The sequence below is a fragment of the Notolabrus celidotus genome, chromosome 11, assembly GCF_009762535.1.
Source record: "Notolabrus celidotus isolate fNotCel1 chromosome 11, fNotCel1.pri, whole genome shotgun sequence".
NCBI classification, from domain to species: domain Eukaryota; kingdom Metazoa; phylum Chordata; class Actinopteri; order Labriformes; family Labridae; genus Notolabrus; species Notolabrus celidotus.
Window position 1 is genome coordinate 2683170 of NC_048282.1, and position 11783 is coordinate 2694952.

Here is an 11783-nt window from a genome sequence, read left to right on the forward strand (position 1 = left end):
CTTCACTCGCAAGATGTATTAAAATCCCCCGCCTCTCCTCCTGCTTATCTAGTTCAGTCATCTTTCTGCTGACTCTCTCTGCTTTGTATCCGTGTAAAACACCTGCCGGAGCCAAAAGTCTGTTTTGTTTTCACTAATTTAGAGAGCTATAAAAACTGTTTCTTCTCCTCTTTGTGTTTTCTTCATCCGTCTCTCTCTGTAGCTGTACTGGCCAGCCAGTCCAGACCGTGTCCAAGAATGTCTTATGGCTGGGAAGGATCCAGAGGTGACTAAACACACACATGCACACAAACAAATCCACACAAACATTGCATAAGCAAAGCAACATGTATGACTTACTGAGTTGCACTGTGAAGCCAAGTAATCAGTTTGAGAGTCACACAGGGGGAAGGAAGTATGCTAACTCAGAATCCTCCACAGATATGGATCGGTGGCTTACAGGTCAGGTCATATCAGCTGTTTTCATCCTTCGCACATGGCCTGCAGAAATGTTACACCGCCACACGAGACAATGTGGAGAGAGTTGTGCAACAATAAGACAAGACAGTGACAACGATCAGGAGCGGAACTACAGTTAAATGAATCTGATTCATTTAGAAACAATAAACAAAGAAGAGAGGTCTGATGTTTGCAGAGATATCAGGGAGCAGTTTACCTTGTAGAAGAATGTGATGCTAATCAAGCTAACAGATGGATTCAAATGTGAAGGCACCTTTCTGTGAAGTAGGTAGCAGATAGCTTTTTGTGGTGGAATTAGCAAAGTTGTTTTGTTTTTTTTAGTTATATTTTGTGCTTTTACATTTTTATTTATATTTTTTTTTATAGAGGAGGGGACAGTGGACAGTGTAGGATACTAGAAGAGAGTGGGGGAATGATATGCGGGAAAGAGGCCGCAGGCTGGATTCAAACCCAGGCCACCCACTACATGGTTGCGCAACTTAACCGTTAGGCTAAAGGCTGATTTATACTTCTGCGTCGCCCCTACGCAGCTGGTGCGACGCGGACATGAGCTCTACATACTTTGCGTTGATGTGTCCGTGTCGCGCAGCAATTCTCTGCAGCAACACTTGAGGGCAGTGTGGTCTCTCTGATAGCCGGTCGCCTGCTTCCGGCCCCGCTACGATCTCTGTTTACTTTTCCACAGAGATTCAGAGCGTGTTCTGTTAATCTACAGCTGATACATGTTGCTGTTTATCATACAGACATGATTACATGAAGAACAGAGAGGAGGAGATGAAATACACGGACGATGTCCAGGATCCTGAAAGTGCTGTGAATGCAGGAAACACAATGTCGCCGAGTGGACCAATCACAGGGCTTGTGGTCCGCGTCAATTCTTCTTGGGTAGTTACATTTTGGAGGAGGTGCACGTCAGCTACTTGTGTAGGCATCTGCGTAGTTACAGTAGCTACGCGGACCCCCGACGTAGGCTACGCCATTGATTCGACGTAGAAGTATAAATCAGCCTTAAGTCTGCGCCCAGGATTATCAATGTTTGATTAATATTTTTACTCAACAGAACCTGATGAAAAGGTGAGACTCTTGTTTTTTGAACATGCTACTCTGCTAGAATTGAACCAAGCTTCCTTTGCTTTCTAAAATGTAAAAAAACATAATCCAATTAATATCAAGCTATCAGATCTAAAATGACTCTTTTTCTGACATGTGTGTTTCTGTCTCTCTCCGTCCAGATGGAGTGTGCCAACTTCCTGCGCGTCATGCAGCCTTACAATCAGACTCACCTGTACATCTGTGGCACCGGAGCGTTCAACCCCCGGTGTGCTTTCATACCCACCAGCGTCTTCCAGCAGGTACTAGTGCAAGAACTCTTTGGAAAACACTGAACAGCACTGTATCTGTAGTTTCTGGTATTGTTGCTAACATGTGAAAGCAGCTCATTCACACACAAACCAACTGAGCTTAGTTTATATTCAGTGACAAATAAGCAAGCTTCACCGAGGACAAATACATATGTTTAGACCAACCAGACCACCAATAATAACGACAACAAAAAGCTTTTTATGCAAATGTATGTGTGATGATTATTGCACATATTGGACACGCGGAACACACTTGTTTTTTTGCCACCCACCACCCTGTGTGTGTGTCCTGGTTCCCAGCCTCAGCCCCTATACACAGACCTATCTGCAGCTGAAACATCTCGTGTAGTGTCTGCCCCTATACCCACAGACCCACCAGGGCCAGTACCTGTGCCATCTGTCTGTTATATATACTGTGTTCCCTTTCTCACTGAGGCGGCTGCACTCTGGGAGGACCCTGGACACCAGAGAGTTTATTATTTGACATTTTCATGTCAGAAGTAATGTGAAAGTAGCTCTAGAGCCTGATGGTGTCTCCTTTACTCCACACTGACGAGGCGGTCATTGCTCAAAGTGTCGACACATGTAGGTTAGCAGTTTGTCAGAAAGAGGTTAATGGTGCTAAATTGCCTCAGTTGTTCTGTGTGTGTGTGTGTGTGTATGTGTGTGTGTGTGTGTGTGTGTGTGTGTGTGTGTGTGTGTGTGTGTGTGTGTGTGTGTGTGTGTGTGTGTGTGTGTGTGATGTTTTAGCCACTGACTGCATATAACATGGAAGTAGTCTCAGTATTATCACCCATTGATTTCTGAAGCAGAGGTTTGAAGTGTATCGATAACGGTTGCCATACTAGAAATGCTGACTCAACTATGAGTCCAGATTTTCAAATAATTGAATAATCGTATAATAATAATAATTTTTAAAAAATCAAACAGTTAATGCGGCTCTATTATCTCATCTTCAAACTGTATTTTTTTCTGTTTCTTCTACTAGTCTAGGTTGCTCCACAATACTCCACCAGCTAACTAGATTGTATTGTAGTACAACAGCCTCACAGTGGTTGAACAACATCAGAAGGCTGTTTGTTTTTGCCATTAGGTAACAAAAGTAGTTTATAATATCATCATAACATCACCATAAAACATAAGAAAGAATATTTGAATTTCACAAAGAATATCAAAATGTAATGTGTAATCCAGCTTCAACAAAAATCTGAGTGAAAATAAACATCCACAACTCTGAAAAAACTCTGTTCAAAAACAGCTTCTTTTACAGGTCAGAGCAATTCTCAGGACTGTGTGGGCGTGGCCTAACTCTTTGATTGACAGGTCCTGGGGAAAGTTAGTGATCCAGTCCTGAGAGAAGTTAGTGAACCAGTCCTGAGGAAAGTTAGTGAACCAGTCTTGAGGGAAGTTAGTGAACCAGTCCTGAGGAAAGTTAGTGAACCAGTCCTGAGGGAAGTTAGTCAACCAGTCCTGAGGGAAGTTAGTCAACCAGTCTTGAGGGAAGTTAGTGAACCAGTCCTGAGGAAAGTTAGTGAACCAGTCCTGAGGGAAGTTAGTGAACCAGTCCTGAGGAAAGTTAGTGAACTGGTCCTGAGGAAAGTTAGTGAACTGGTCCTGAGGGAAGTTAGTGAACCAGTCCTGAGGAAAGTTAGTGAACCAGTCCTGAGGGAAGTTAGTGAACCAGTCCTGAGGGAAGTTAGTGAACCGGTCCTGAGGAAAGTTAGTGAACTGGTCCTGGGGGAAGATTAGTGAACCGATCCTGGGGAAAGTTAGTGAACTGGTCCTGGGGAAAGTTAGTGAACTGGTCCTGGGGAAAGTTAGTGAACCAGTCCTGGGGAAAGTTAGTGAACCAGTCCTGGGGAAAGTTAGTGAAACAGTCCTGGGGAAAGTTAGTGAACCAGTCCTGGGGAAAGTTAGTGGACCGGTCCTGGGGAAAGTTAGTGAAACAGTCCTGGGGAAAGTTAGTGAACTGGTCCTGGGGAAAGTTAGTGAACCAGTCCTGGGGAAAGTTAGTGAACCAGTCCTGGGGAAAGTTAGTGAAACAGTCCTGGGGAAAGTTAGTGAACCAGTCCTGGGGAAAGTTAGTGGACCGGTCCTGGGGAAAGTTAGTGAAACAGTCCTGGGGAAAGTTAGTGAACTGGTCCTGGGGAAAGTTAGTGAACTGGTCCTGGGGAAAGTTAGTGAAACAGTCCTGGGGAAAGTTAGTGAACTGGTCCTGGGGAAAGTTAGTGAACCGGTCCTGGGGAAAGTTAGTGAACCGGTCCTGGGGAAAGTTAGCGAACTGGTCCTTGGGAAAGTTAGAAAACTGGTCCTTGGGAAAGTTATTGAACTGGTCCTTGGGAAAGTTAGCGAACTGGTCCTTGGGAAAGTTAGAAAGCTGGTCCTTGGGAAAGTTAGTGAACTGGTCCTGTTAGCGAACTGGTCCTTGGGAAAGTTAGCGAACTGGTCCTTGGGAAAGTTAGTGAACTGGTCCTTGGGAAAGTTAGTGAACTGGTCCTGGGGAAAGTTAGTGAACTGGTCCTGGGGAAAGTTAGTGAACCTGTCCTGGGGAAAGTTAGTGAACTGGTCCTGGGGAAAGTAAGTGAACCGGTCCTGGGGAAAGTTAGTGAACTGGTCCTTGGGAAAGTTAGTGAACCAGTCCTGGGGAAAGTTAGTGAACTGGTCCTGGGGAAAGTTAGTGAACCAGTCCTGGGGAAAGTTGGCGAACTGGTCCTGGGGGAAAGCTAGTGAACCAGTCCTGGGGAAAGTTAGTGAACCGATCCTGGGGAAAGTTAGTGAACTGGTCCTGGGGGAAGTTAGTGAACTGGTCCTGGGGAAAGTTAGTGAACCGGTCCTGAGGAAAGTTAGTAAACTGGTCCTGGGGAAAGTTACTGTCGGTTAACCTAGCGTGAAGCACAGAAGGAGAGCTGGGGCAGGCCTTTAGCCTCCTCGCTAACGGCTGCAGTGTATTCGCCAGTGCCCCTAATTCTGCAAAAATCATAACCTCAACATCTTCAAATATAATTAGTTCTAAAAAAATCCTCCCTGAACTCTCTGTGTCGATAGAGAAATGAGCTATTCAAACCAAAACAGTTTTCATGAACCGGCTGTAAATGTGTTTATTTTTGCTGTCAAGATGTCCTTTTAAAGAATTGTGTGTATGTGGTTTCTGAGGCTTTGCAGACAGCCTCAAGTGGTCTTCTGAGGAACTGCAGTTTTTAGCACTTCTGTCGCAGCTTCATTCCTCAAACCAAGAGGCTGCAGTTTGGTGTTAACCTTTGCTTGTTGTGTGAGTGTTGGATCAGAGGCTGCGTGTGGTTTATGTGCGTGCAGGTCTGTGCATTCCTGTGTTCCCATATTTTGAGGCTGTGTGAATGCCTGCCCTGAGTATATATATACATCTGTGTGTGTGTGTGTGTGTGTGTGTGTGTGTGTGTGTATGTGTTTGTGTGTGTGTTTGCGTGAGAGAGTGAGTGTCAGGGAACTGCTGATCCCATGAAAGGCCGTGTGAGATCAGAGAGGTTCAGGGTTCAGACGTGGAGCTTAGAGGAGCTGGTGGTGCTGACTTGTTTAAGACTAAACTTCACACATTTTGAAATCCCTCCACTTAGCCCGATTACCCTCAATTATCTGCTCAGTCTGTGTGTTTGTGCGTGTGTGTGTGTGTGTGTGTGTGTGTGTGTGTGTGTGTGTTTGTGTCAGACTACTGAAACCTTTATTTTTTTATATAAGTAGTAGACAAATTGCATTGGAACAAGAATGAATTAAACAGTCACAGCTAACACAATGATTTAAATGAAATAAACAACTCGTCCCAGATCTTCTCAGCTCTCTGTCTCTGTCTCTGTCTCTCTTTGTCTCTCTTCTTCTGTTGATCCGATTTTCTCCCTGTCTGTCTCAGTGACCCCTATCTTTGTTTCTTTTGACAGTCAGAGCACCAGACCCTCTCCTACAGCCAGACAGAGTGTGGGAAGGGGAAATGTCCTTATGACCCATTCCAGAAAACAGCATCCGCTGTTGTTGGTAATTAATTTCAAGTTTTCAAAGGATGCTGCTCATTGTGGAGAAGTTCTTTTAACTGTGGAAATATGGGTTTGTTTCAGTTCTTAACTATTCTTACAGCAAAACTAAAACTGTCTGATCATATTATAGTTATTCAGCAAGATAAGATATTTTCTTGCACAACAACACAAAAGCCTTTTTTTGTTTATTTAAAGGCTGCAAAATGTTTTTTTGGCCTGAGAAATGACTTGTGTGCAGTTTACTCAGGAAACAGTGTGAGCAGCTGATGTGAGGGCAGCAGCTCTGCACTCAGGATGCATTAAACTCTAACACACTATCACTGTAATTTCCCTGTCACACCATGATGATTTAGCCAGCGTTTTCGCGACGTATCAAAATGCCTCTTACCTTGACATACACAGAATTATCAATGTTGTTTTCAGTTTTGGACATATACATATCATATTCATACCTTAGGCCCAACTATAGTCCACTTGTGCAAAGCGCGTGGCAGCGTAATAAAGCAGAAGAAGTGTATAAAAAGGCTGCTGCTCGTTAATGACGATGTCTACGTGTTGAAATGAGATGCTCTTCATTGGTGATTAAAAAAGGTGTGTGTTATTAAAAACTCTGCAGTCTCTCTTTGTAAGAACATGATGAGCCGTGGAGAGTGTCAGAGGAGTGAAACCAGCAGGAACACAGCCTCTGCTCTTTACAACAAGTTACACTTATTGACTGCAGTGCTTTCAAAAACGTCACATCTTGAACTTCATTGAATTCAACAACAGCAGCTTTATCGTTGAACACCATCAGACTCCGACATGCTGGCTTCAGCTTCTGTTTCAGAGGCTCTGCTGTTTGACACTGAGTGAGGGCTCCAAGGCTTCTCACACACACACACACACAGACACACAGCTCTACGTGTGTGAACGTGTGTCAACCATCGCAGAACTTACCTACAACTTATTGGAAGGTGTATGCCTGACGTATGATACAAACGCTGCATAGGTGGACTTACTCGCCATACTTCGACGTATACCAGCGTGCTTCAGTGTGCTCTTAACTTATACAAAACTTACCTAGAACTGATGCGACGTACGCCAGCGTTTTGGGCAATTTTTTTCATACGCTGGCACACGCTAGCTAAGTCATGATAGGTGCGACAGGGCCACTACTATGTGGACATAATGTAGGGAAAGCCTCTAAAAACAAGTTCATGGTGGGCGTGAATCCGTTCATCAGGTCATGTGTGATTGAAAAGTGAAAAAAGAAACATTTCCTCTATAGATACCAAATGTTGTTTGACTTGTGATCTGTTAAGAAAGCCAGAGTTTTATCTTGATAGGACACACGAAATGTGAAAATACAACTTCACCTGGAAGATATTTTATGAAACAGAAGTTCTCAAAGAGGATAGACTTTAAAACTTCAAAACTAACTTAACTTTAGTTCACTAGTTTTTAGAGGAAATATGTCTGCAACAAAACCATGATCAGTGTAGTTGTGCTTATAAGTTTTTAGTTTCTCATCAGATGTTTTAAGATGACCGTTGTGAGGAAATATTGAAGTAACTCAAAAACTTCAGTTTGTGAAAACTTTAAAAGTGACATATTCTGCTCTTTTTCATCAATATATATTGGTCTAAGAGGTCCCCAAAACATGTCTTTAAAGTTTATGCTCAAAAAAACACTTTGTAATCAGATTTTGGTCTGCCTATAAACCCCTCTTTTTCAGCCCTGCTCAGAACAGGCTGTTTTCTCTCTGACCACGCCCCCTCAGGAAGTGGCCTCGGCACGTTGATCTAATGTTTACATGTTGGCTGAATATACACGGCTGCTCACAGACCCGCGTTACTTCAACCCTCTGAATCTGATCCAGAATCTGATCCTGATGGAGAGGCGCCTGCAGCAGGACCTTTCTGAAGGATTGGTCACAGATTTAGTGTTTCTTGTTGTTTTATTTATCAGTATGTAAACGTGTGTTTTGGTACACAGCTACTAACATGTAGCTATGTAGCTATGCTAACTAGCGCAAGCACTTATCCATGATAAATAAAAATCATCCTCTAGATCAGGGGTGTCCAAAGTACGGCCCGGGGGCCAATTGCGGCCCAAGGTCCATTTATTTATGGCCCCAAGCTTCCATCTTAAATTGTGTTATTTATAGCAAAGAAATTAATCACAGTTTCTTTCTACAAACAAAACTAAAGTCAATCCAGAAACATCTCAAAAAGCTTCATATGGACTACCTCTCTAAAGCCAAAGCTCTGGGAATTCTGCAAGACGGCAATAAAGAAGAAACACAAGAACTCTTAAAGCTGACAAGTTTTCAAATTAATGTTTTTATCATGATGTGAAAATGTTCTTGATGAACTCTAAAAGTTCAGAAGACACAAAAGAGGACACAAGACAAGATCAAAATTATGAAATTGTGCAGAAAAGGCAAAATTTGGTGCATCAAAAATGTTCAGAACTCAGGAAAATAATTATTTTGTTCTTAAAATGTTGCCTGCTTGCCAGAAAGGTCTTAAAAACCACATAAAAAAGAAGTGTGATGAAATCTAGATCGTGATCCTGCCATAGGAAAATAATGATGGCCCTGAGGTATTCTTACAACATCAAATGAGGCCCTCTTTGGACACCCCTGCTCTAGATCTTCAAATCTGCAGACGTGGGGAGTAAAACCGACCTTTGTGTTTATTAAGACAGCCTACAACTAGCATGCCTCCCTCCTAAGCTCCTTGTTAGCTCTAACTCCGTTACAGACCGGATATTGTTGTGACGTAACAAAAACACTGAAAACTGAAACGGCTCGTTTCACACACATTTACAGAAAGGTGGAGAAATCAGAACAGGGGCAGAATGGATTCTTTTCATTCTCGGGGGGTTTGTAGACATGCCAGGGAAACATATTTCATGTAGAGAACCATTAAAAAGTCGATTTTGCATGATATGCCACCTTTAATCCTGATGTTTTAAATACTAACACAAAGTTTTGTTCTCCTGTGTAGACGGAGAGCTCTATGCTGGGATCACCTCAGACTTCATGAGCCGGGACTCTGCCTTCTTCCGTAGCCTCGGCAATCGTCACGTCATCCGCACTGAGCAGTACGACTCCACCTGGCTGCAGGGTAACCCCAAATTTATATTATCAAATAAGTATCCAAAAAGTATGAATCTCCCACCTTCTGAAACACTCACCTACAGTGATGGGATGCGACAAACAAAGTCACTTCTCATGATCAAGTTTCAGTTTTTACAAGATTTGTGAGATGAAAATACAAGATGTGAAATTTTTAGGTTAAAAAAAGAAGAAAAGGCTTCGCACATAAACTTCAAGGGACAGATGCTTTGGAAAGAAGTGGGAAGAAGCTGACAAAACTTGAGTTGCAAGAATCCTGCACACTCTCCAACTTACATATAAAAATGTTTAATCACAACGTTTCAGTGCTCGACCTTCACCAGGCAAACCTGAAGGTCGAGCACCCAAACGTTGCAGTTAAACTTTTACCCCAAGTTTGGTATCCCTTTTTTTTTTTTAGCATGGTTAGACCTCAAACATGCAGCTCACTGCTAACAGCTAACACAGCAGTTTTCACTTTATTATCATTAACATATCTATCTAACAAATCTTGTTCAGTACAGGTTGATGCTGTTTTTCTATGTCTGTTCCTGAAGTGCTGCGTAGGTGTGAATTCATGAGCCGTGTTCCTCTTGCTGTAAACTGAACACTCTGAATTCCACTGAAAGTCTTTTGCCCTCAATCCTTATCACTGAAATCATCTCCTGCACGTCCAGTTGGTGTTTATCAGGCCAACGTGTCGACGTATGCTTCTGATAACAACTAGATACATGTTGGTTCTTTCTGCTGTTTGTAAACTGAAGTGAACCTTCCCCATCCCTCCGCTCTACCTCCATCACTCTCTGTACACATGCAACACTCGTATCAGCAGAGGCTGGATCGCGTCACAGTTGATTTTAGAGTGTACCTGTCTCTCTGTCTCTCCATCCAGATGCCCAGTTTGTGCGGGTAGCGCCGCTGTCTGAAACTGATAATCCAGAGGATGATAAGGTCTACGTGTTCTTCACTGAGCGTGCTCAGGAGGCAGAGGGGGCGGCTGGGAAGGTGCTCTACTCCAGAGTAGCACGAGTGTGTAAGGTATGGAGAGTGTTTGTTGAGAGAGAAACCCGGTCTGTGTGTTTGTGTTTCATATCAGGAACTGTCTACATGTAGTTTATGTAAACGTGTTTGTCTGAGCAGGTACAGTATGTACGTGCTGAGCGGTGTGTGTCCCTGTGTCAGATAATGTGTGTTTACATAAAGAGAACTATGTGTGACTGAATGCTCCTGAAGATTCTATAGATACAATTTTCACACCAGTCTGTGCACAGGGAGCTGTTTATGTTCGTCACTGGAACTGTTCCTACACCGCTCTGCTCCACGGTGTTACATACCATACATACACGAACAAAAAGCTATTAAAACTACACCTTTATTTCTTTATATTTTACTGTAGAGACCTGTTGAAAAATGAAGTATCAAGTAATCCAATATTTGTCAATTGCTGCCCCATAAGGCTTTACCACTTTGTATTGTAAAGTCCCCAAACATCATACATTGTGTCATTCTGTAAAGGTTTTTTTTCACAGCATGATGAGACACTAATCTATGCTTCACTTTTCTGCAGAATGACATTGGAGGCCAGAGGAGTTTGGTGAATAAATGGAGCACCTTCCAGAAGGCTCGTCTGGTATGTTCAGTCCCAGGACCGGATGGCCTGCAGACACACTTCGATCAGCTGCGTGAGTACAAACAAGCATCATGTGACACGAAACAGGTTCTACACATGGGGACACAAATCTCATCAGACAGGCCTGAACGACCAGACACAACAACAGGACCTGTGTCTCTAAAGGCGTTTTTCGACCGCAGGAACTTTACCCCTGAACTACGTGCGTTGCAATGCTGAACGTGTCTGTGTTTTGTGTTATTATTATTATTCTGCCCTCCGTCCACAATAACATCACACACATCTGTGATTCACTTGATTTCTCTTTCTTTCATTAGTTTTCATTTGTTCTATCTTTTTTGTATGTGTGTGTACTTTTCAAAAGAAGAAGCTGTGATTCTCTTGATTTAGCAGCTTGTAACAGTAGTCTTCTCTCAGCCCACTGTGAATGCGTCTCTCCCGGTGTTACGGTTTTAAAAGTGACCCTGTAAACTGGAGACCTTCAGCAGAACGTGTCAGTGTTTGTGGAGTTTACACAGCTGATGAAACACAGAGGGAGTTCCTGGGAATGCAAACTAGTTTAGTTATTATTAAGATTTAAAAATATCCTCATCAGATATTTAATGATCGTCTAAAGACGTTTATGAGGGATGCATCCGGCTGAAAGTATCCAGTTAACAGGGTCGCTGTTTAAGCCAAAACACCGGTCGATCTCTGCCACGGCTTTTTGAGTTCAAAAGGATTTTAAAGGCGTGTTGAAACGTCTTTGCTACTCGCGCTTATCTCCTCTCACGTGTTGATTCAGTGAATCCATCTGTGATGAAATATAGCACCATCTAAAACAGACCAGCTGAGTCTCTTCATGCTAACAGGCTAACTGTTGTGTTGCTCATAATGATACCTGCCTGTCCGTCTGCTTCTATGGTGTCATCAGTGATGAATGGCATTCCTCTTTGTTTTACTGCCCTCTACTGGTCTGCTGGTGTAGTGCATTTACTTTTTTTTTCTCCATACGTCACTGGCCTGATTTGCACAATCTACCCGGGACTTTAGCCTGCGGTTGAAACACAGACAACAATGGGGGAACAGGAACCTTTTAGTTCAGGGGAAAGTAGTTCTTGGGGCTGAACACCCCGGAGCTCTTGGTCGAAATGCACCTTTAATGCTTTATTAAAGAGAAGCTGCATTCACATAATTACCCAGTATGTGTATGTTTGGGTTTGTGTCTGTGTGTTTGAGACAAGATGAGTTGG

At 43.0% G+C, this 11783-nt stretch overlaps 1 protein-coding gene across 1 annotated transcript in view; it reads left to right on the forward strand.

Moving 5' to 3' along the window:
- Positions 1-11783, forward strand: part of sema3h (sema domain, immunoglobulin domain (Ig), short basic domain, secreted, (semaphorin) 3H) — a 107648-nt gene that overhangs the window by 58358 nt on the left and 37507 nt on the right. Inside the window, exons 5-10 of the mRNA XM_034696732.1 lie at positions 203-265; positions 1692-1811; positions 5729-5822; positions 8812-8931; positions 9814-9959; positions 10489-10607. Coding sequence (XP_034552623.1) covers positions 203-265; positions 1692-1811; positions 5729-5822; positions 8812-8931; positions 9814-9959; positions 10489-10607 — 662 coding nt within the window. The remainder of the gene's footprint in view (positions 1-202; positions 266-1691; positions 1812-5728; positions 5823-8811; positions 8932-9813; positions 9960-10488; positions 10608-11783) is intronic.